We start from the raw sequence: 24,835 nt of genomic DNA on the forward strand, positions 1-24,835 counted from the left end.
TATCGATATTTAAAAAAATACACAATTTTTAATGGCATATTATAATATAAAATACAAAAATCTAATTTCAAAATAAGCAATCGTTAAATAAAAATTGAAAGACATAATTATTTCTAAATTGAAAATTCGATTCATCGTTGGTAATGACTTAATGAGTGACAGAATAATCTTTATTTTTTAACGTGTCTCATTTCATTCCCCGTCCAACATGGCATTATCTCAAACTTGAACATATTCCAACATTCCGAAATCATAACTTAGTCGAATAAAAATAAGCAAGTTAAAACGTAATCGTGTGCGAAATACGACTTTATGGAAGCGTGTGAAGATGTCACAATGGTCGGCCGTTTCCGCTCTTTTATATTACGAATTCTGAGAAAGGAAAAGCGGACGATATTTCCAGAATTTTCTCTTAATCGGACACGAAATCACCATGTCTGTGACATTCGACAAATCCGTATCGTTTCGTATGGAATAGAAAGTGCTATCGTCGAGGAAAATGCTCCAACGATTTTCCACGCGTCAACACTCGATATAATAACCCACGTTACGGACAATTAACCTTCACACTATGACTGACTGCTACATGAATTCAAACCAATTAACATCTGAACAATCTCCCGACCGTTTTTCCTTATTTTTGCATGCTAAATTTCGTAACGGGACGCAATCTAGCTCTAATAAAGGACTGATTGATGACAGTCGGCGCCGCTGACTGTTCGGCGAGGCCTCCTCTTGAATGGGTCAATCTGTTACACTAATTGACTCACATGGCACGGTCTAAAGTGACGAGACAGTCATCGCGACGATCGCGATGCACATGACCATTCGAGCCTGGTCGGCTCCAATCGCACATATTTCACAAACTTCCTTATTGCCGAAATGTGCGAAAAATTCGCTCATTTGTTTGCTAAGCGGGGTCAATTTGCTTTGTCGAAAACGGAAAAATTGCGAAACTTTCTATCGCAAATCTTGTATCGCTTAGAAAGGAAACTATTCGTTGTAGTTGATATTGCAAGCGAACCGCTTGTCCGTTTCTCACAATTATCGACCATTCTTTCCCCCTGAAATGTGACCCGTTTCAAAAGACTATTGTTTGTTTCAGCATGAAATTTGCATTAGAACATTATTGCAACAAATACATCTACATACAAACTTTAACCAGCCCAAAAAACGCCGGGTTATTCATATATATGTAGGTATAATGAACAAAGATTAATGGATAAAAAATTGTACTTGCATGTATCGTAAATACATAAAATTCTAAAGCCGGCAAAAAAATAAGTATTTTTATTAGTATTGTGTGAATGACTGTATATAAGCAGAGATCTGCGAGCTTTTTTGGAGGTATACCAACTGATAATTCAAATATAAATTGAAAGGACAAATCTCTAGATGAAACTAAAAAAGTTGTCTATTATCCATGAAAGGTGTAAGTACATATCGAAACCATACTCCAATAATGATCGCCCCGTTGAATTTTTACGCCCTGTTGCATTTTAGCTATTGCACCTATTTTTACATATTGCATCAATACATTTTATTATATTATTATGACACGTATGTACATATATACATACACGAAAAATATCTGGGGCAACTGCGAAGGTATTTGGAAATACGAAGATAAAAGACTGGAACTTTTCTGGAAATATGTTTCGGTAGAAACATACATACATATATTATATAACCGGCAGATAGATCAATGGTTAGCATGTAATGCTTTCAATTGTTTGGTCACAGGTTCTATTCCGTATGCTGCTGGCCAGACGTTGGATATGCGACTCCAAGGTCGTTCGCTTCCCATCAGAGTTTGCCAATTTATTTGATTTCATTGAAACGGTCCCAATAAATTGGCAGCCTTGTCCCATCCCTTTCGCAAAAATTTATTTGCATCTCGATTTTCGCTGATTAGAAAATGCTGCATGTTTTTTACATAGATGTCTGTGTGGCTGTTAATCGTTTGACCATAGAGATCGTATTTCAAAATTAAACGTATTTAATTAATACCTGTTTAAATCATTATTAATCTCTATAGCACACTCGTCACGTTGGAGCAATCTGTTAAACGAGCGTGCACGATTGAATAAATAAAATACAAATTAAATATGATGGACACATATGAAAACAACCACACACAATACTAATAAAAAATACTTATATTTTTGCCGCCTCTAAAATTGTATGTATTCACGATACAAGTACAATTTTAATCCTTCCATTTAATCTTCGTTAATTATACTTACATACATGTATATGAATTACTCGGTGTTTTTCGGGCGGGTTAAAGTTTATAGGGGGTAAATTATCCCCTTAAAAAAAACAGCTACGTTATAATTTATAATAGCATGAGATAAACACAAACAAATGTATAATGACACAATGGTCCAACTTAGAATAAATGAATAATAACATGTCACACACACACACACTAGTCAAATATAGTCCGGGTGTTTTTGTATGGAAGCCCTTCAATCCAGGGCTAAACCAATCTAAGTTAGGGTACCGTGAGATAGTACACACACTGTGTACATACATCCATATATCAAATTAGGTGTTTTTTTTAATTATATTGTCTTTTTATTAGCTTCACTCTATTAGTTCTATGACATTCCTGCTCGTCAAAATTTTGTGATCTGATTTTGAACCACTTACCCTCATTAGATCGCTTTGATATTTTACCGACATACGGGCGTTAGCTAAGATTGAAGTAAGCTAATGTCTGCGGCACGAAGCCAGAGGAGTTTAATCACTAACGAACTCATTAAAAATTACATAGGAATCTTGTGTCAGATCGAAGCGATGACAGCTAACTATCCAAACGCGGCTTTCTACCACCCTTCCACAACTCAATAACTATTACTTTTTTCACTCTCATTTCATATAAACTTAATATTAACAGCTTTTATAATTTCTCATATATGTTTTTTTTAATTCCCTAGTAGATTATTGTATGTGAAATTACAATTTTTTTTTTCATTTAATACATTTTTGCTCGAAAAAAAAAATCAATTCGAAATCATAACTCACATAAAGCACTCGTCGTGGCGGTGCATCAAACGATGAGTGCAATGGTCCCGATTCGGACGATCATCATAAGAGTGACCCAAATAGGTTCTATTTAATTGGCAAACACACACACACACACAAAGGCCCTATAGCAAGCACCCAAAAGATACTTATCGATCGCATGCCCACCAAATGGAACACGGACATCTGGTTGTGCAGAGCGAGTCGAGTGTGCACACTCATTATACATATATATGTACATACATACATACATACGTACAATATAAATACATTTGAACTCAATATTCTTACCCCCGTGCATAATAGCCGGCAAGCATTCCGAGCGAGGTAGTTTTTCCGGATTGCGAGAAAAAAGTCGCGAAAATGGTGTCGTCGAATAACGGAAAACTCCTCTAATTAAAAACACCAGTCATTAGCATGCAAAATAAGCGCACCAAGAACGGAACGATTATTACACCGACACACATACATACAGCCATACTAGTAAAACGGCGTTTATCCGAGGATGTAATTTGTACGTCTCGATTTACAAAGCAATCTCCTATGTACATATGTATATCGAGTTCATCTAACCGAGCAGATTTATTCGCATCTCGGCAAGGAAGAGATAAAGTCGCCTCGACTGAATTCCGATGGTTGAAAGGATACAGTGACCTCTCTAATTGACACTTAAACCCGATAAAGCATCAGTATTCTACGTAGGTAATGGATACGTGCGGACATGACCAACATCAGGTGTGTCCAGCATCGAATGCGAAATGAGGCGATCAGGAAGAACGATACTGCGAATACAATGAATTGTTGCTACAACAATCTTGATTGTTGCTGCTACTATTGCAAAAAAAAAAAAAAACAACAGACTATCGTTGCTAATTTCAACGAGGACGATCCTACAATAGATAAATCTACTATGAATTACGGCGCATTAGAACCGATTTATAATAGCTAGCGAAGATAATCGACTTCGTGCTACAATAAAATCAGCCAATTAACAAAACTCGTTAGTGCTTTGTATTAAAATTTGAAGAAGATCACGTTTTAGCCATTTGCGCAAGATGCATTTGTAACAGGGGGGGGGCCATAAATGATCTATCGGTAGCAACAATTATGGAGCACAATTATTTCGAAACAAATTTTGCAAGGTTCGCATACAAGACCAATACATTTTGCAAGTCCTATGACCCTGCAAATTATTAAATAATGTGACAAACATATTTTTTTTTCAAATATGTAGTTTTGAGTGTGAATAAAAATTGACGTCGATCATCAACGCCAAATACGTTCATGGCTTCCGCTGTATATCTTCCCGTGATCTTTTACGACATTGAAGACAGGGGAGGGGGGGGGGGTGATAATGATGGATAGATAGCGTTAAGATATTATTGCCATATTTACATCCCCACATGCACTCTGGCTGAATCGGATAGTGCCCACCCGGTAGACCCCCTACGGTGACTTCACAGCAGGATTTCTCGATGCCGTAGATTTAAGTTAGTTTGCTACTATGTAAGTAAAATATTGGAAAAATGCTATCCGCATACCTTTTTATGAAAAAAAAGCATACACGAAATGTAGCGTGCGGCATCAATGGAATTTGTACGACTGACAAAGTCTTAAAAACAAATTTCATCACGCAGTATTTTTGTTTCATTTGAAAATTAAAAACTAACGAATTTTCACGACATCTACCTATGCACACACGTATATGCTGCCGTGGAGAAATGTATAGGACCACTTGTAAAAACTAACTTTAAAAAAGAAAATTTTGAATTTCATTCCCTTTTCACCTCTACATCTAGCTCAGAAGGTACATATTTGGGATTTTGAAAGACACGGTGCTCTTTTCCGTATTCGTCTCATTTTTTCAACAAGTCTTTTTCTTATTACAGGTCTTTTACTACGCCTATCGGTCTGAGAATATTTCCTACACTCTTCTGAACGGTTTGAAACTTTGCCATTTTGCGCGGTTTGGTCACCGATAGAGATTTTAATTGCTTTTGCTAGTTCGATGGTGAAAAATAATCGTAATAAACACGTTTAAGAAACAAAAAAATTATGAACGATTTTTTATAGAACTTATCTCACTGCATCCTTTTAATCTCATTTAGACTGCACACCGCGATAAATTAAGTTGTTTTTACTTTTTTTTCTATCCCGACCCTAGAAAATTTATTAAAATAATCTAAGCCCTGTTCCCTTCACTCAATCCCCGTATTTTTGGCATTATTTAATTGTACTGAATAAAAAAAACAGCAACGGAAACGATAAATCAATCAACTTCTACCGAAATACTGATTTGCGTAAAATGAACATTTTTACATATATTTTTTGAAATAATAAGCAATCCAAGGAAGAAAAAGTAGAGTTAAACAATAGATGAATTCACAATAAGATGCAATACAGGCAGTGGCTGTTTCAAATACCCGAGTACTTCCGGTCAAAACCGTTTTATCTTTAAAGTGGCCTAATACATTTGTCCACGGCTGCATTTTCCGTATAATTTAAAAACCCCTGCATTCTATTAGATTTATATATATTTACATAAATATGGATAACTAGTGAACAATAATTAAATACGTCATTATCGTCGAAGCGGAACAACATTTGCATTTACAACACCAACCTTTTTTCTTGTAAGGCTTCCGCAAAGACGCCCACAGATAGTGTTTCTTGAGTTTTTCGGCATCGCCGTATATGTTCAAATCGCTCGTGTACGTCTTCGGATAGTGAAGACTCTTCTTCGGACAGTTGTTGTTGTTGTTGTTGTTGTTACTATCGCCGTGGAAAAAGGACACCAATCTGTTGAGAGGGCTCATCCTAGGCGGGAGCTTATGCACGGTAGGAGTACTCATTTCCCCGGAAAATTTGCATTCACAGCACTAACGCGTACACACACCGACACACACATAGTCGCTCCGATTATGGCGTGTCCATGGATTAATGGGGTTCTGGGCGATGGGCGACGACGATTAGACGTGGGTGTGTAGATGGTCCATGTCAGCCACGGGGACGACACATGACATGACCATCGCGATACGAACGCTAAAACACAACTGAATGGAGCAAGTGAAGCAATTCGGTTTTTTCCCTGCCATAACAGTACGCTCGCTGGACTTTCTTTTTGGTCGACTTTCGATCTTGCGAGGCGAAAAGTAACGGAGAACCGCACGCTAGCGGCGCAGAACCTCGGTGGCTGTTGAACCCTAATTCTATTCGATAACCGTCAATTGTTGTTGTTATTACATGGGACCGATTCCATTTGCATACTCGACAATTAGCCGACCACTATTATGTTTAGTTTCACTCTTTCGTTCGCGCTCCACAGAGCGTAATTCGTCAATGTACAATTTGTGCGCAACGAACGCTCAGGCACTATCCAAAAAAGAAGCATTTGTGGACTATATGAATCGGAATATAAAATTGAATACGAGTATGCATATCGGCATATGTATGTATGTAGAACTGTAGTTTCCATCTGTGGCCAAGTATGATTTTACTGCGGTCAGCATTTACCTCGAAAATTAGAAATTCATCAAATCCGTCATCTCTGAAGTCCAATTTTCAGTTCCAAAAACACTATTTCTGTTTGACGTTAGAATAATTCACAAATTGTTATCACTTATTTTAATTCGATATATCCGAACCTCGAAAAGGCAGAATAAATGCTTAAACAGGCCACCAATATTTTTCAATATTTTTAAAGGCTATTAAATCCGTAAAATTGTTAAACATTATATTTAATGTTTTGCGAAATGAAGAAAAGTGGGCTTACGATGCTTACAAATATAACGGCATATACATATGTATAATAGATATTTATGTATAAATATATATTTTCATAAATCTTTATATCATTCATCAATCGATACAATTACGCTAACCTACATATGAATATATAAAATTTTATTCGAAAAAAACAAAAACATTAATATGTATTGGATTTTCGACGATCATTTGAAAACATTTCTTGAACACCATCTTTCTGTTAAATAATATTATGGGACTATTATTTTTGGATGCAACCATTATTTTAAAGATATTAGAATTACATACAATTAAACCGATCGATCCACATATGAAATGACCTTAGAAAAATTAAAATCCTTGTCTACTAAAAATCTTTCATTATAAAATTAAAACTTTTTAGATAATCATTTGAAATTAACGCCGAAAATATTATTTATTATTTATTGAATTCTATACGGACGACTTCACATGATGATATACATATATTGATAGAGATAGCACAGTTTTATAAATCGTCAAAAATAAATACAAATATTTATCAAAATTGTCATTGTTGTTTATTCTATTACCTAAAATAATCACATAACTAGTCTTTTCTGTCTAAACACGACACATTTGTCTAATTTAAAATAAAACACGTAAGTCTTATTTAAATTCACACAACAACACAACCATTGTATTAAATACATATTGGTCAATTTATTCAAAATAAAATCAATCGTTTTCATCACATTCGCTATTTCACATTTCCCATGCTTGCTAAACAATTTTTGCACCATCTTCATTTCACGCCACGATAAGTAACACGAAAGGAAAAACAAAACAAAAAAAAAAAAAAACTAGAACTCGACATTGCTGCACAAAATACACTGCACAAACGAGATAACCCCGCAGTTAACATTTCGCAAAGTTCGGCCGAGGAACACCACTGTGCATTGTCTCAATTGTGCTTTCACGGTTAAATCGACGTGAATGTGTAAAATTTTCGTTCCCACGTACATATACGTTCTCCACTTTTACCAATGAAAAATAATGGCCACGCGGTATATTATGATAATGTGTCTGTCCGTCTATCACGGTCTGTGACTGCGAAATTTCGCGTCACGTTACGAAATCGAAACCGCGATGAAGATATATGTATGTACATAGTAGTACTACAATGAAATATCTGCATGTACTATGTGAAAAAGATTTGATATTGTTCTGCGCCACTAACTATGTATGTATACCGTTCGCAATGCGGTATTTTAAAATTGACCGTTAATGAATCGGATGAGTAGACTTTCACGAAGTAAGAAGATAAGTGTCACCTTGAACAATGAGATTGAATTAAAAATACGTATACATTTTAACCTGATTTCTCATTTTAATCCAATTATCAATATTTTCGTAAAGGCAGTGAAGAATCCGATTTAGATACAAAAACAACATTACACATTTGTTAATATTGTTGCTAAAAGGTTCGCCAATAACTTCAAACAAAACATTATATGTAGTTTTAGATAAACTTTTAGCGAATGTATCGACTATACATATGGATATTTACCGATGTATAAAGATGAAATTTTTGTTCGTTTGCTGTGCAAATCTACAGATTCCAATATAAAGCCATCAAATTTGATACCAAAATCTCATAGTAAAGCTTAGAACGTGAACGGCTTTTGTAAGAGATCATAATCTGAAAAAGTTCTTTGGTTTCTACTCATCAGTTTTTCCAACTTTCACCCAACCGAGAAACGCTTGGTAATTCTACTAGTTTCATGTATACTACATACATACGTACATATGTACATATGAAAAATTGTAACTCATGAATAAGTTTGCGAGTAATGAACGAATATGAGTATTCAAAAGAAATAACAAATTTTAAATTGTACTATCCGGCTTTGCTTGATTCCATTTTTGAAGATCTCTTCCGTTTTTGCACGAATATAATAAAATAAACTTGGAATGGAAATGCAGTCTAGTAGTGAGAATATCGTCGAACCATGAAAAAATCTTCATTTGTTTTTTTTTTATTTAATTTATTTAAATCGAAAAAAATAATATTATTTAACGACCACCAATCACAAATGTCTTTGACCAATTCAATCAATCAGAAACGACTTTGACGACAGCCAATCAGAAATGAATTACAGACAACGTTTCGGTTTTATATAAATTTATAAGGTAGAGAATTCTTATAGATATGAATGTTTAAAACGTATTGAAATGAAAAAGACTTATTATGTATGCATGTACTAAGTTGTAGGTCAACTTTGTCTATTAAAATCATTAGTGTTGATTAAAAGTTCCATACAAAATGAATTGTTTCGTTGCTTTATGAACCCACCCTGCACATGTTTTCACATAATTCGCTAACATGAAGGGTACAAATACGCATTGCAGATAAATGGAGACTGCGGCACCTAAAAAAGTTTTACCATTCGCTAGAGTGTCGGCGATTATGGACACAGTCGTAACGATTGATCATTAGGTCGTAATTGACGTAAGAAAAATTTCAGACATTAGAGCTCCATAATGAAAATGATTTTCTCTTAATTTCCCCAGAGACCGTCGCCGTCTCGATTTATTTCCAAATAATTGCTCCTATTGTGCGATCGAATGGACCGTCCTTTTCTACTCTCTTCAATATAAAAGCTTAATTTATAGCAGCCTGTTCCAAGAGGAGAAATCGTTTTTACGAATGCAAAAAGTGCACACATATTTAGCATAAACCGGACGAGAAGTTTCAGCTTATCGCTACACGTTCACTCCGACGACGACACCGACAGTCATTATAATTACATACATACAAAGATTGATACGACTAATTAAAAGCGATCTCGTTTAGAAATCGTTCAGACGTTTCCTAATATAATGTGATTAAAATATTTACAGTTAAGCAAAGTGAATCTTCCGCATAGTAAAAATGCAACCTAAAAAAATCAAACGGTAACAAATACATACATGTGCATATATAATATAGAGAATGCAAATTTATCTCAATGGGTTCGATAAAATTCTTGAAATTGCCACTCGAGATAATTTGCGATGACCACGCGCCTTCTTTTAATGTTTTGCGGTTTTGCCCAAAGGCTATCATCGCCAACGTTCAGACTGGGCGCGGTACATATGTAGTTTCAACTTTTTATTCGATAATGATTATAAATCAAGCGGAAACTATTATTTATATCGCATGTATACATAATTGATCGAGAAAGTTAATTTAGTAATAATCCTTCGATGAAAATTTGACACACCGCTAACGTGAGAAAAGGCGAGACTAAATCAATAAAGCTGCGATTACACGACCACCATTTTCGGTCAGTTTTTTTTTGTGCCAGTGTGATGTTTACAGAAGTCAATGGTGTATTTGACGGGGATTATGTAAGCTACCCTACAAGGACATACACACTATAAAATGACAAAAACATTGTTCGTGCATTTATATCTCATATAAATTACATACATACATATTGTAGGAGTAAACATAGTTACATATACATATGTAACTATGACCTGATGATACCAGAAGTTATATCTGTATACACACACACACATATATATATATATATATATATATATATATATATATATATATATATATATATATACATATGTATTGTATACACCGTTTCATTTACATCCTGGCTATGTTTTACACACATTTTCAAAAAGTAGAACCCTTCTTAGTACCTATGTACATATAAGCCTTCGTAAATATAGCAACGTGTAAAATATATTTACACATGCAATTTACATACATACAAATAAAATCCTGCATTCAATGATTCAATTGAATGGATTCAACAGATTTCACAAAATTTTAAAATTCTATGATCAATTTAAGCGGCCAGATGAATTCATACCTTCACATATTCACAGAAGAAGTGAACAATATTTTATGTCCGCCAAAATATGTGTGAAGGTTTAAAAGTGTCAGAACAAATGTGATTGACGAAAATGCAGGTCATCCCGCGTGTCAAGGCCTCAAACTATGGGGACCAAACTTATGTAGTATAATATCCAAGTAATTCATTAAACAATCGAAAAAAAAGTTTTACTTAGTAGATTTGAAAACTAAGAAATATTACTGGCTTCGTTTTTTTAGATTAAATATAATATATCGATGGCTTGGTGCACAGATATTGTATGTCCATTTTTGAATTTGTATCGAATAATTTAGGTATTTTATTTCAAGGTAATTTATGCATGTATAAACCTTAATAGGAAACCTTGATTGTGAATTATTCCAGCATCTACAAACTTAAAATTCGATACTAATTCAAAAATGGGCACACAATATCTGTGCGCCTTTAATTTATGCCTTTAATGTGTCTACCTTTAATTTATGCCTTTAATGTGTCTACCTTTAATTTATGATTATCTCTACCATACATATATCAATGGATATTATACAAAAAATTCACACGAAAGGTTTTCCACATCCATTTGTCGTGCGTGGCAGAGATTCCTTTCTCCACGTCGTATCTTAAAGATTCTCACTTTTTTCGCTCGACAAATAGAGCGAAGTGAATTTAAAAATGTTGGACTAATTGACTAATTGTTTCCGCTCCAGACTAGACAGATTTCACCGCAATCACACCTCTTCACTACGATATCATCTTACGCTAACAATACCGAAATTACTTTCGCGATACAATCACCGAATGTTCGCGAATATATCATCGACCGTATTTTATCGTTCTACGCTGACATTATACACCTTTTACACATTTTTTTTTCTATTTCCTCGAATACGTAATGAATAATGAATGTGATAATGCGAACTGACGAAAAAAATACAATTAATATTTTGGTCGATCGCCAAAACTGGAAAGTCGAAAGTGTGGGCACAACCGCAATAAGGTTATGCAAACTGCTAAATAAATTATATCAGCTACGAAGACGTCGCTGTTGTCTTGTTAAATCCATATAATTAGAAATATAATACATAATATTTAATAAGCTGGTCAATTGTTATTTGTTCCCACACACTGAACATTATTTTCGGCAATTACAACAACGTTCGTTTCGAATAGTAATTAATATGCGCTATATCTATTTTAATTCCAAAAACATTGGTACATATTCAAATAAATCGTTACGAAATATTCCCAGTCGCATATGAAAGAATCTCTTACAACTTCTCTACATAACAAATAGAAATGTTTTTCCTTGATAATGATTCGACATTCAATTGTTATCAAATAAATAATATATGCATTACTTTCTATTACAGTTGCCAAAAAAAAAAACATCTTCGAAATTTCAATCACGTAAGATATTATAATATAAAACCGGTTATTGTCTAAAGAAATAAAAAAATAAATCTTAAAACTTAATAATACGCTTTTATTGTAACATCTTCTCGAAAGTAAGCCTTAATAATAGCTGTTATATGTAGATTAGAGATACCACCGAAAAAGTTACTATATATGTATAATCGCGATTTTCATTTTCGCAGAGAAAGGCGTGATAATTTCACAGGTCATATCTTATCCGTACAAACGAGAAAGATCATCTACAATTAACCCTGTTTTTATTGAAAGGACGAAGAGAAACAAACGAACAATGGGAGGGAAAAACAGACGGGAGATAAATCACCTTTGCGACTATCTGAGGTCTCCGAACTGAAAGTCTCGAGTTCATATCACAGTTGTCACACGATTTGCGGAGAAAGCCGTTTGATGGATGTGAGAACCTAAATAACGTGTTTACACATCTAGTGGCTTTCCCATATAATATTCGCAGATTATAATTAGGGGGAGGATTAAAGTCATTTCAATGATAAAACGTAAATTTATTACAAAACACTTATGATATTCATTATTTAATCAAGTGATCTGTGACTTGGAAACTAACATTCCGAAAAGCATTGGAAAAACCAAACAAGAAAATCGATTATATATACAGTGACACCTAGTGAAAAATTTCCCAAGCTTCCCCACAGAACCGAACCAAATTTTGAAAAATAAATGGTGAGAAACTTAGACAAACTCAAAAACACACATAAAGAGGGCGCTATTCATTTTTATCACTCAAATACAAACAAAAAATTATCAAGTATGTAACCTACAAACATTTTTTTAATCAATGCATAAATGTGTTGATAAGCAAGCTGACACTTAAATAATAAAAAAAAAACACCGCTAGAATTTCTAACCAAAATGATGCAATCAATATTGACTTTCGATTACTGGTTTTTCGGGCTAGACCGTCAACTTCTACATAGTTCATATTTGACCAGTACCCACAACAAATAATGATTTTTTTTTTGTATATGTATAATGCAAATTCAAAAGGTGCGCCCGTATAATAATTATCAAAATGTACATACACACATACGTTGTGTTATATTATACAATAAAAAATTTCAAAACTGTCAATGATCAAGTTGAAAAATTCGCATTGATGTGAAACCTTATCGGTTCAATTCGCCACAATCCTAGTGCACATTTGCGTGAAATACGTAGCAATGTACATATATGTGCATTTAGTATAAATACGACGATGTACTTTATTTTCATTTTACCATAGAGGTATAATAATGTGAAGGGTCTTGATATTTATTATCGTAAGGGTCGCAATAAATCATTTCTGGCTTTTACGTCACTCCACAAGTCCCTTCGGATACAATGAAAGGAACCTTGGCGGAAGAGAAGGCTTCGTTTTCGTCAAAGGTCACTAAAAATATAACCCTTTTCACAGACAAGATTCATGGTCGAGGTGCCAATTACTGAAACAGGATCTCACATCCAACATTTAAAAGCAACAACCTACATTGTATGTATATATTGTTCCTTACCGCACAACATAAACTTAACAAACAACTTAAGTTAAATTAAACTTTCTACAAAATTACGCGATCATGATGGGCGAAAACGAAAATTTCTAAACAAATATACATATATCCCGTAGAAAATTTTAAAATATAAATAGCACTACGTCGATTAATTCAAGTCACGATTGCAAAGCCACGATCTCATCAATCACTAACTAAATTAGTGAGTAAAAACGAAAACAACCTCATATATGGGATCAATTGAAGGATACAAATAAAAGGATGAACATTCGTTTTATTATTCTGTAACGTCATTTAATGTTCAACATATGTAGGTCGATACAATTACTAACAAAAAAGTATCGAACTAAGAAGCATGACAAAAAAGACTGAACTTCGGAACACAAACAAAAGAAGAAAAACCAAACTATTTATACAAACTCACGAAACTAATCAAACTAAAGAAAACATTAGGTAAACGTAGATGAAAATTCACGGGAATAATTTTGAAAGGAACACAGTCTATTCTGGGTACTAGCATCCAATATTCAGATAACAACCATGGTCTGAAAACTTTGTAAGAGGATGATGAAAATAAGAAAGTATCCATTATATTGCACCAATAAAAATATTGAACATTTAAATGCAATAAGAAGAAAAAAATTCAATATTTCAAAATAACAGATATCCATACATGCATATATCTTGAAAACTTCATGACACAAAAATGTTTCAGGAAGAGCAATAGATCATTCTAACAATAACCTCTCTGTATTGAGAGTACACGCTTGGGTATAAATATGAGGCGGCATTGAACCATGCTTCATTCGAAGCTGGCAGGCCGACGGATCAAGAACAATAAACTATATCTACCACACCGCTGCGTCTCTCACTTCGATTTCGGAAATCCCTCTACACGTCCACGCTACAATATATTTATTTTATTTCATAGAACATAAACACTCGCCTTTACAGATCGCTCCAAAGCGACGAGTGAACTTAAACAGATACAATACAATCAATATATATGTATAATATATAAGAATTTTATACAATACGAATTCATACAAACATACACAGTGATATCTATGGAGAAATTTTTTTTGTAGCATTTTATCATCAAATTCGCGAACCTCAAGAAGCTGAATAACTTGAGATTAGCAAGAGAGATAGGAAAGGAAATGCCAACTTTTAAAGGAATTGCCTCAATGAAAATCAGAAAAATTGACAAACTCTGATAAGAAACGATCGACCTGGAGTCACAAACCAAGGTCAGGCCAGCAGCGGGACTCTAGTGAGACTCGTACCCGTGACCAATCTGCACGAAAGCATAATATGCCAACCACTAGTCCACGAGAAAAAGAAAAATACTTAACAAAACAGTTTAACGCCATGTCACCCGTGACTGACAAATGTGCAATATCAAAGCTTCAAATCGTTATCATAACATTGGTGAAAAATAATCTCGAGTTCGAATTTTCGTATGATCACAAAACTTCATATATTGTTACTACGTACATAGATAAAGTAAATAATGACAGTTGAATCGTTGTTAAAATGTCACCAGTGACGTTACGTCACATTTAACATTCTTAGTGCAAACAAAACGAAATGAAATGAATAAAACACGTCTATTTTAAAATTACATGTAACAATTTAAACCCATATATACATATATAGATAAGGAAGTTGAGAAGATAATGAGTATCTCACCTACGCAAAAAGTCATACGTACAACACACATAAAACGAACAAACCGACGATGAAAAAATAGAAGGAGCACGCACAGTTTATTACCTTTTTATTGTGTTCAATTTCACACACAATCACAACAATTCAGTAGTAGTGAACAAATCGCACATAACGCATATAAATCCACTGCAGCGACACTAAATAAAAATAAATACATAATTTATAAATGTTTGTACGGTGAGATAAACGTGCTCGGAATACTTGCAGTACAGGATGCACCGGACTAAAGCGCATGACATCTACATACATATGTATGTAGTTGCAGCACTGCATATGATCTAAACATATGTCATTTCTAAATATGACGTTTACGATGATCCGCAGTGTTTTAATAGTCACGCAACTCACCTTTGAGTGGTGCAGTCCTGGGGGAGAGTTGAGTGGCAGCTCTGCGAGCGATGGGTTTCCTCTGAGGGATGACTCCTTTGGATGCAGCCACATTGTTGACGGCAGCAGACGACGGTGATGTAGATAGGGTAGTTACACCGATCGGTTTTTTCACTGTTGACAATAAAACAATAGTGTTAAAGATGCGATAGATTCAAAAAATCGAGATCGTATGAATATATTGCATAGATTACAGCTCGGTATTCGGGTGCATTTATCCTTGAAATATCTCGCCGATAAACTCATTCCGACATTTTGTACTATTTTCGATTCGTTTGTTTATTATTATTTTCAATTTAAATATACTGCGTCTATAGTGATGTTCATTTATTTATTAACAATTTAAAAGTTTCTTCGGCGTACTTTATTGCTTTGATGAAATGCTATCGCTTAATTAAAGCAAGTCGCCTACAGCAGAGGCTCTCAAAACTTTGAAGGTTTGGGCGCTTTTAATATCCGTATCTCTTCCGGCGCAGCTAGGAAAATATTAATTCCTGGGACCACACTAATTAGCCTCGTCTATAGAAGTTGGCCATTATATTTAGAGTTTAGAGCAAAAATCAAAAAAGGAATATGTATGTATACGACTATCGATTAGTGACGAACAAAAGCATCATTGTGGACAAACAATCAATAGATACCAGATAAGGTAGTCAGCCGAATGGACAATAGATTCAAAACTTAAAGAAGATGAGCAAAGACAGACATTATTCATTTTTACATAGATATATACCAGGAGGCTTGACAGGAAGACCCCAGTGCGCCTTCCTGGACAATTAATTATAAACAATGCAGCATTTTATTATTACATAAATCACTGTATTTCCAGAAGCTGAAGAGCACGAAATAACAATTAACTAATTAATCACAGAATTGATCCATTGAGACATCTATGGATTTAGATTTTGTACATAATTTTTACAAATTATACACACAATAGATACAGAAGGTTTGTGACAACAGGAAATATGATTTTTGCGCCAATTTTGAGGAACCGTTTCAACAATGATCATATACAATTGGCAAACTCTGAAAAGTTGGAGTTGGAGTCACAAATACCCCCAAATCTAACCAGCAGTATGGGGGATCGAACCCACTGATCACTTAGTGCTAAACATACACGCTACCATTAAGCCATACTGCTAGCATTATAAACCTTTTGATTAGTTTACAAACCAAAATGTTAAGACACAATTGAAATTTTTCAAGTTTCACTATATGCTTTCAGTCTATACAAATGTGCTGTCAATTTTTGACAGCTTCAATTCAATCTTCAAGTTAAGCCAGCACCATAGCTTGGTGGTTATGTTAATGATAGCCATCGAGAAATTGCCGAGTTTGATCCCGTGGATTGACGTCGATTGAACAGACTTTATTCCGAGTATTTATGTAGTGCTGCTGGGCAAACGTGGATATTTGTAACTATAAGTCGATTGTTTCCTCTCAGAGTTTGCCAATTTATCTGATTTGATTGTTGAAACAGGTTTCCATCAAATTGGCAAAAACCATCATAGGATGGTTTTTGATTACACTATTTGAATATGATTTCGAAATTTGCAATCTATAAAGTTATATATGTACAAGTTTAATACTATATATGTCGCTTGAGGGCAACCTGAAAATGGCATAACTTGGGTCCATCGGCTATGCCGCTTTTTCCATGTATTAAATAAATTTAAAAAAAATAATATGTCTTCGAATTTAAATTATTATTGTTTTATTTAAATTTGAGAGTATTTGTATTAAATTATTAACCATAAATAAGTACATACATAGTCAATGTTACTAAACTAAATAAATATTTTAGGAAGAATTGAATCTAATAGAGCTAGCTATACATATATTCATAAATGCATATACTACAAGTAGTTCTCGTCATACGGCGGTTCAACTTACATACGACGAATCACACAACCGAAAAAAATCAACGATTTTCATTTTACTACAAAATCATGGGCTCATAAGATATAGCCCATGATTGATGATGAAGATATAGCCCCTTTGGGAGATGTTAAATGGCGCATATTTATATGAAATTATTTATATGAAATTCAACTTACGACCGAGGTGCATGAAAGTATCTCCGTCATAAGTCGAGGAATACTTGTATTTTGTAAATACACTATTTTGGATCAGCCAGTGTATAAAATTCATCATACTTATTACGTGTAAAAAAATTTCGTTGAAATTTAGGAGATAATCAAATCTAAAAACATAAAAAATAAGAGGAGACCTATAAGGGGATGTACTATTTCCGGTCAACCCAAAAAAGTACAACAACTGATCTAAGTGTCAACGTGATTGGATTAACTACATTCAAATTATCTCTAAAATACACGGACACATTTTTTCTAAATAATGAAAACGTGATCAGTGACCAAATCAGCCAAAATCTCGAGGTCGAATTTTTACATAATCATAAAACTTCATCTATTGTTACTACGTACATAGAAAATTAAAGCACACACATACAAATATTACAAATTATACCAAAAAAATGACGATAAGATGCAACATTAATAAAAATTGTCATAATTGAAAAATTAATCCACGTATAGCCAGCAGCATAGCTCAGTCGTTAAGCTTCTGCTTAGCGTCGAGAAGCGCCGGGTTTGATCCCATGAGCTGACCTCGATTGAAAATAATTTTTCTGAATATATCTGTAGTGGTGCTGGTCAGACCTGGAAATTTGTGCCTCCAGGTCGATCGTTTCCTATCAGAGTTTGCCAATTTTCTCTGATTTCATTGTTGAAACGGTTCCCGGTAAAATTGGCTAAATATCATTCCTACCTACTGTGTCACCACTATTTGAGATTGATAAATGTACAATATAATTTATGTACAATTCATAGATGTCACGTTAATTTGCGAGTTTTTCAGTGTCTCGTAATTCTGCGACTTGGATACTAAAAAAAATGCTGCAATTTTTTTAATTGGCCAGGAAGGCGCATTGGGGTTACCTATAAGGCCTTCCTGGTATATATGTATGTATATAAAAAAAAAAAAAAAAAATATATATATATATATATATATATATATATATATATATATATATATATATATATATATATATATATATATATATATATATATATATATATAAATAAATAAGTATATTATAGGTAGACAATATACAAATTTCAATACTCAATGACCCGGAACATAATAATATGTATGTATAGGGGAATGAAAGTATGTACGTATGTATCGTTGAGTTAGTTCCCTGTTATAAATTATGATGTGTATTAAGGACGGAAGAGGTTTCTTTTCTATTCGCTTCGAATGTAGGCGGATGTTCAGATTCCGGAAAATCCGGAGATGAATATCTAGTCTATACCCGGTTGATTACAATAAATGAACATTCATCGAGCGTCGTCTGCGAGAAATCTTAACATAAATCTTCCTCGCACATAACCGGTCAATTTTCTGTGACAAAATGGCAATAGAGCTGGCTTCTGCGTCGGAGTTTGTAAATATTAAATTTGCCAGATGACGAGGTAAAGCTGCCGGATAACCGAGAGACGAATAATTAAATTTGCCTTCTAAGGATAACACGAAATAATTACAACGTTAGAATCAAACGAAATTAAACCGTAGGAAAGTTTAATTTGAACGGATACGTTGCGTGCGTAAATTACAAGATAAGAATCAATGGAAAAGCATTTGCGGACGAAAAAAGCATACATACATACATATTTTATTAGACACGCCATCCAAATACCCAAAAGAGATGTTCAGTAAAACGGTTAAGCTATTTTATTCGACAGCAGATTCATATATAATAGATGTTAGTAAAACTCGTATCGTAATTTAGTAAGCGAGATATGATCAAAAATGCGTTGAATGCGCGAACTGCCTATGCACTACATACAGTCGTATGACAACGAATTACTAACACCCGCGTATTTACCCTATTTTGTGTTCCTGCGCCGTCTTAAGTAACATTTTGGGTTGGTTTTTTGTAGACCATTCATTGTATCCTATTCTATGTATTCAGAGAAGGATAGGATGAGTAGTGTTTATACAAATAGTTTAAAAACCGAACAAGTGCAAATACACAGTTTGGCTTTGAAATTCGTTTGGTGTAGACGTGTGCTTTCACTGGGAGAAAAGTTAGTTTTGAAGAGATTTTTGCTTTCCTGTATATTATCGATATCATTGAAGTAAGTTAAAGTGTTTAAATTTTTTAAATGTCACTTAATTATTTGTTTAAATTGCTTGTGAAAAAAACCCCTTTCCTTTTTAGATGGGAAGAAATAAAGATTTATCTATGGAGAAAATCGCCAATATTTCCACATTATTAAATACTGGGAAGTATTCTATACGATATATTGCTAAAGATCAGGGGGTTAGCGTTTTCAGTGTGCATAAAATTAGCACCCAACTAAAAAGAGGTGAAAATCCTACGGTCACCAAGCGTAAGAATTGTTGTGGCACTCGAAAATACGGTCCTCGAGTCGATCGATATATTATAAATAATGTTGAGAAGGATCGGTTTGCCACAAATAAAAAAATCCAGACGAATTTACGGGAGCGGAACCGAAATATCGACTCGGACAATACAACGCCGTCTCGCAGACGCGGGGATGAAAGGCAGGCAGCTACTTAAAAAAACGCTTTTGACGCCAAAAATGAAGAAAGCCAGGCTCAATTTGGCTAATGAGCATCGCCACTTCACCCTCGACGATTGGAAAGGGGTAATTTAATTGAAATTAAATTATTTGTTTAATTTTTTTTGAATGAATTGAATTAATCGATGTTTTTAACATTTTTAAGGTTCACTTCTCTGACGAGTCGTCAATTCAATTGATGACACCGACTCACCAATACGTACGTAGGCGAGTCGGCAAGCGGTATAATGAGTCCTGTGTCATAAAAAATGTGAAACACCCGCTGTCACTCATGATTTGGGGCTCAATTAGTGCGGAAGGTCGGGGGCCATTGTATTTTGTAAAAGGGATGATGAGAGCTTCGCAATATATAACGGTATTGCGATACACCCTATTGCACTCTATACAAAACAAAATTGACAAAAGGGATCGCCTGCACTTAATGCAATATTATTGCACCCTGCCATAAAGCCAAAATTGTGAAAAAAATCATGTCCGACCACAATTTACCGCTCCTTCACTGGCCCGGTAATTCTCCCGATCTAAATCCTATAGAAAATGTCTGGCATACCCTTAAAATGAAATTAAATAAGCTCCAATGTACCAATAAAAATATCCTAAAACAAAACATAATTTCTGTGTGGCAGGGAGATCCTGAGATAAAGTCAACCATTGCGTCTTGTATCGAGAGTATGCCCAAAAGAATAGCATCGTGTCTCCGAAATAAGGGTGGACATACAAAATATTAATAATATATATATATATATATATATATATATATATATATATATATATATATATATATATATATATATATATATATATATATATATATATATATATATATATATATATATGTTGTATTAATATTGTAAATAAACTATGTATAATCATTATAAACACATCTTTCAATATATAGCTCTAAACATAGAATTTGCAAAATCCGCATGGTGTTAGTAATTCGCTGTCATGGGACTGTATTTACATACATATACTATACAATATGACGAGATTTTATCTTATTCCTGCTGCATATTTTTATCAGATTTAAAAATTTCAACACTATTTATTCACGAAGTATTTGAAGTTTATTTGTTTTTATTTATCACTATTAATTTGAAGTTTTAAATTCCGTAGCGATTTTGTAATAATGTAATAAAAAGGTACCCAGTAGTAATAAAGGAGGTAAGTAAAAATCAGATGAGAAAGATATGTATGTCTGTATATTCTTACGTATGCTCGTTATTCATGGTTTTGGATGTTTTATAACCAACTAGGAATGGAAATTTATCCTGGCATTGATCTCAGGGGAGTGAGTGGCAAGAATATTCTAGAGGTAAAAAATAATACATGGATTACAATTGCTAGAATATCGTAAATATAACATTTTAGAAATTTTTTATTATCATCTGGACCTTATATGAATTTACAAATTACTTATTACTTATGTACATACAAAATTGTATAAACGTGTGTACCTACGTATATTTTAAATACGACCAATGTCTATTCATACTGACACAGCACAGATCGGCAACGGCTCGTTAACAGGAGTACTAAAAGTATTATTTGGTACATTCTATATGGACACATTCCGTAATGTCAACGTGGCGTAGACGTAACAGTAGTAGCCGACAAATCTATTCATATTATACAGCAGCACATGTCACGTATCAAGCAAAACCAGTTTCCTTTGGCATCTATTGAAATATTCACACAAGACATGACGTCATAGTAGCGAGTGCATGCGTACTAACGAAAGTGCGCATGCGCATATGAATATTTTCGGAAACGTCATATTGTGTCATTATTGACTCGACGATACGACGCAAGCAACATTACGCCATACCGTAACGCTCTGTAATGTATATGTAAGCCGATTTTGCCGTGCACTCGGCCAAAGCTTCTTTGAACAAGCCAAAACGTACGTTGCTGTATAGTATGAATAGAAACAGTCATTTACGTGAGCTGCTGTACTCTGCTGCTATATAGTATAAATATAAGTAGTATTTTCCGTGCACAGCTATGCCGTGATATTGCCTTGCAGTACTGGATAGTATGAATATATCTTTATATGAAAATAACCACTTCCTGCCAATAATTGAAGTGTCACTATGGTAATTTTAGACACAATTAATGACCTTTCTTTACATTTGTATTTCCTATACTATATCATTAATTGTCGTTTCAAACTTTGTATGTTAAGGATATATGATGATTTTTTGCAAATTAGAGATTATGACTCTTTTATAGATGAATTCATCATAATCTAGATTAACCCTAAATATAAGAATGATATAGAACTTCTACATATAGAGCATACACGAGAATACGTTTCGTATGATATGATAATTTGTTCGGAAATGATTCGTTAACTTTTACCTCGGAATATGACGAATTTTTTTTTAAATTTAAGTCAATTTATGTATATACTCATACGTGGCAATGATATCACTTTGTTCTATATAACTACATAATTGGTGAAGGAGTTCGTAATGATGTGACCCGCATGAAGTCAGACGACAATTCGCATTAGCATATAATCACTCATATTTAAGTCGCTCTTATTGTCTCATTTGAATATGACAGGTCATTTCGAAAAAAAGTAGAAATTCGATCATGAGTATCAGTCACACGAACAACATTATGTGCATAGGTAATGAAAATTAAATCGCAATATAATGTAATACGCAGTTAAAGTGAAAATAATAAAACGACACGTAACGGAATGTTCAAAACAACCGTATTGAATTGTATGTATATGTAGCTCGGCTACGATTTTACGATACGTAGTAATAAAATTGGATTCAGTCATATTTATGGAGGAAAAACTTCGAAGCATCGTACAGAAAATGATATCGACAGGAAAATTCCCGTTAGTTGAATTACCGATAAGAGAAAACGTGCATTTTGATCAAGTCCTGTGTGCATCGAAGGGTAAAAACAATGCAAACGGTGCATGTGGGCTGGTAATATAAGTTTACAGTCGTTAAACAAGAACAATCCAATGATGCAAATTGAAATCAAAAGATACACAATCATATATCAAAATATGAATGACAAGAATAATGTTTGAATTCAAAGATTATAATCTAGTGGTCGACCTTCGGACCTTTACAAAGCTTTGGTAATTGAGTCAGTGCTCAACAAAATTTTAATGGTTCGTTTATACCAGTACAGTTCAAGCCGGCAACTGCACGTAAACAACAGTACGAAAAATATTATTCAGTACATTCCATACGGACACATTCATATACATATGTGACGATCTATTTATATTATACGGCAGTACATGTCAAGAAAACCCGGTTTTCTTTGGCCACTGTAGAAATATTCACGCACGACGTGACGTCATAGTAGCAAGTGCGTTCTGTAATGTATATATAAGCCGATTTTGCCTTGCACTCGTCCAAAACTTATGTAAATAAACCAAAACGTGCGGTGCTGTAAAGTATGAATATAAACTGACGTTTACGTGAGCCGCTGTGCTGTGAACTGCTGGATAGACCTTCAATCGTACTTATCGTTATCGTCTTTCAGTTTCTTTTTCTCCTCTCTAAAAATCAATAGGATTCTTTTACGAAGCAGCTACTCTAAGAATACGTGTTTAAAGTTGAAATTAAACAGAAAACCTGAAATTAATGTACCAAAATGTCTCGACTTTTGTGAATGGATCTAACAAGAAGATGTATTGTATTCATAAAATGAGAATAAGTACGAACGTGCCAAAAACGAGCGGTGCTGTTTAGTATGAACAGAAGTTGTCTTTTCCGTGCAGTGTTGTGCCGAGCTGTTGGCGTGCAATTTTGCATAATATAAACGGACCATTATACCCAAGGCACATCTGTAAAAAAACTTTTTGAAAACCCCTATTCACTGCCGAGAACATTCCAAGAGAATTTTTCAAAGCAACCGATTCGCTTAAATTGTTTAACTTTGCTTAAAAATAAAATAAATGTGAATTAAATTGAATGTAAAAATATATTTTAGAAAAAATTGAAGGATTTTATGATTCAATAGAGTATTACAGGACAACATTCCATTTCAATTCAACTACTGCTTATACATAAGTACGTAAGTTTTAATTGCTTCGTATAATTTTATTTTTTGACAAACACGAAAAAGACGACTAACTACATATATGTTTTTTTTATGGATCTAAATTGTTTAAATATATCAAAATTGTGTTTTAACGATATGAAACAAGAAAATCTGAGTTCATGTTGAAAATTTCCACCTCTTAAGCCTCATATAAGATCGCATATAAACAATCTGAAGGATCTTTCTGTTAGAGGAAAGCTATGGCTAGCGTTAGTGTCACCATAAACATGTGTGAAAGAAATGTTTACTACCAGCTTATGACCTTTTTCAAGACATTACACTTGACAGATAGATCTATACAACTAATATGAGCAGTCTTTATCACTAACTACTATGTATGTATGTATGTACAAAATTCCACTGCCAAAAGACCCAAGGATCGACCATCCAAATTGACGTCAACAATTTTAATTGCTATATGCAAATTCCTTTCAATACATAT

General features: G+C 33.9%; 1 protein-coding gene across 1 annotated transcript in view; it reads right to left on the reverse strand.

The window, feature by feature from the left end:
* The window catches only part of LOC143911235 (uncharacterized), a 120,668-nt gene that overhangs the window by 31,542 nt on the left and 64,291 nt on the right, over positions 1 to 24,835 (reverse strand). Inside the window, exon 5 of the mRNA XM_077430048.1 lies at positions 15,644 to 15,796. Within this exon, the coding sequence (XP_077286174.1) occupies positions 15,644 to 15,796 (153 nt within the window). The remainder of the gene's footprint in view (positions 1 to 15,643; positions 15,797 to 24,835) is intronic.

The sequence above is a fragment of the Arctopsyche grandis genome, chromosome 4 (assembly GCF_051622035.1).
Source record: "Arctopsyche grandis isolate Sample6627 chromosome 4, ASM5162203v2, whole genome shotgun sequence".
Taxonomy (NCBI): Eukaryota; Metazoa; Arthropoda; class Insecta; order Trichoptera; family Hydropsychidae; genus Arctopsyche; species Arctopsyche grandis.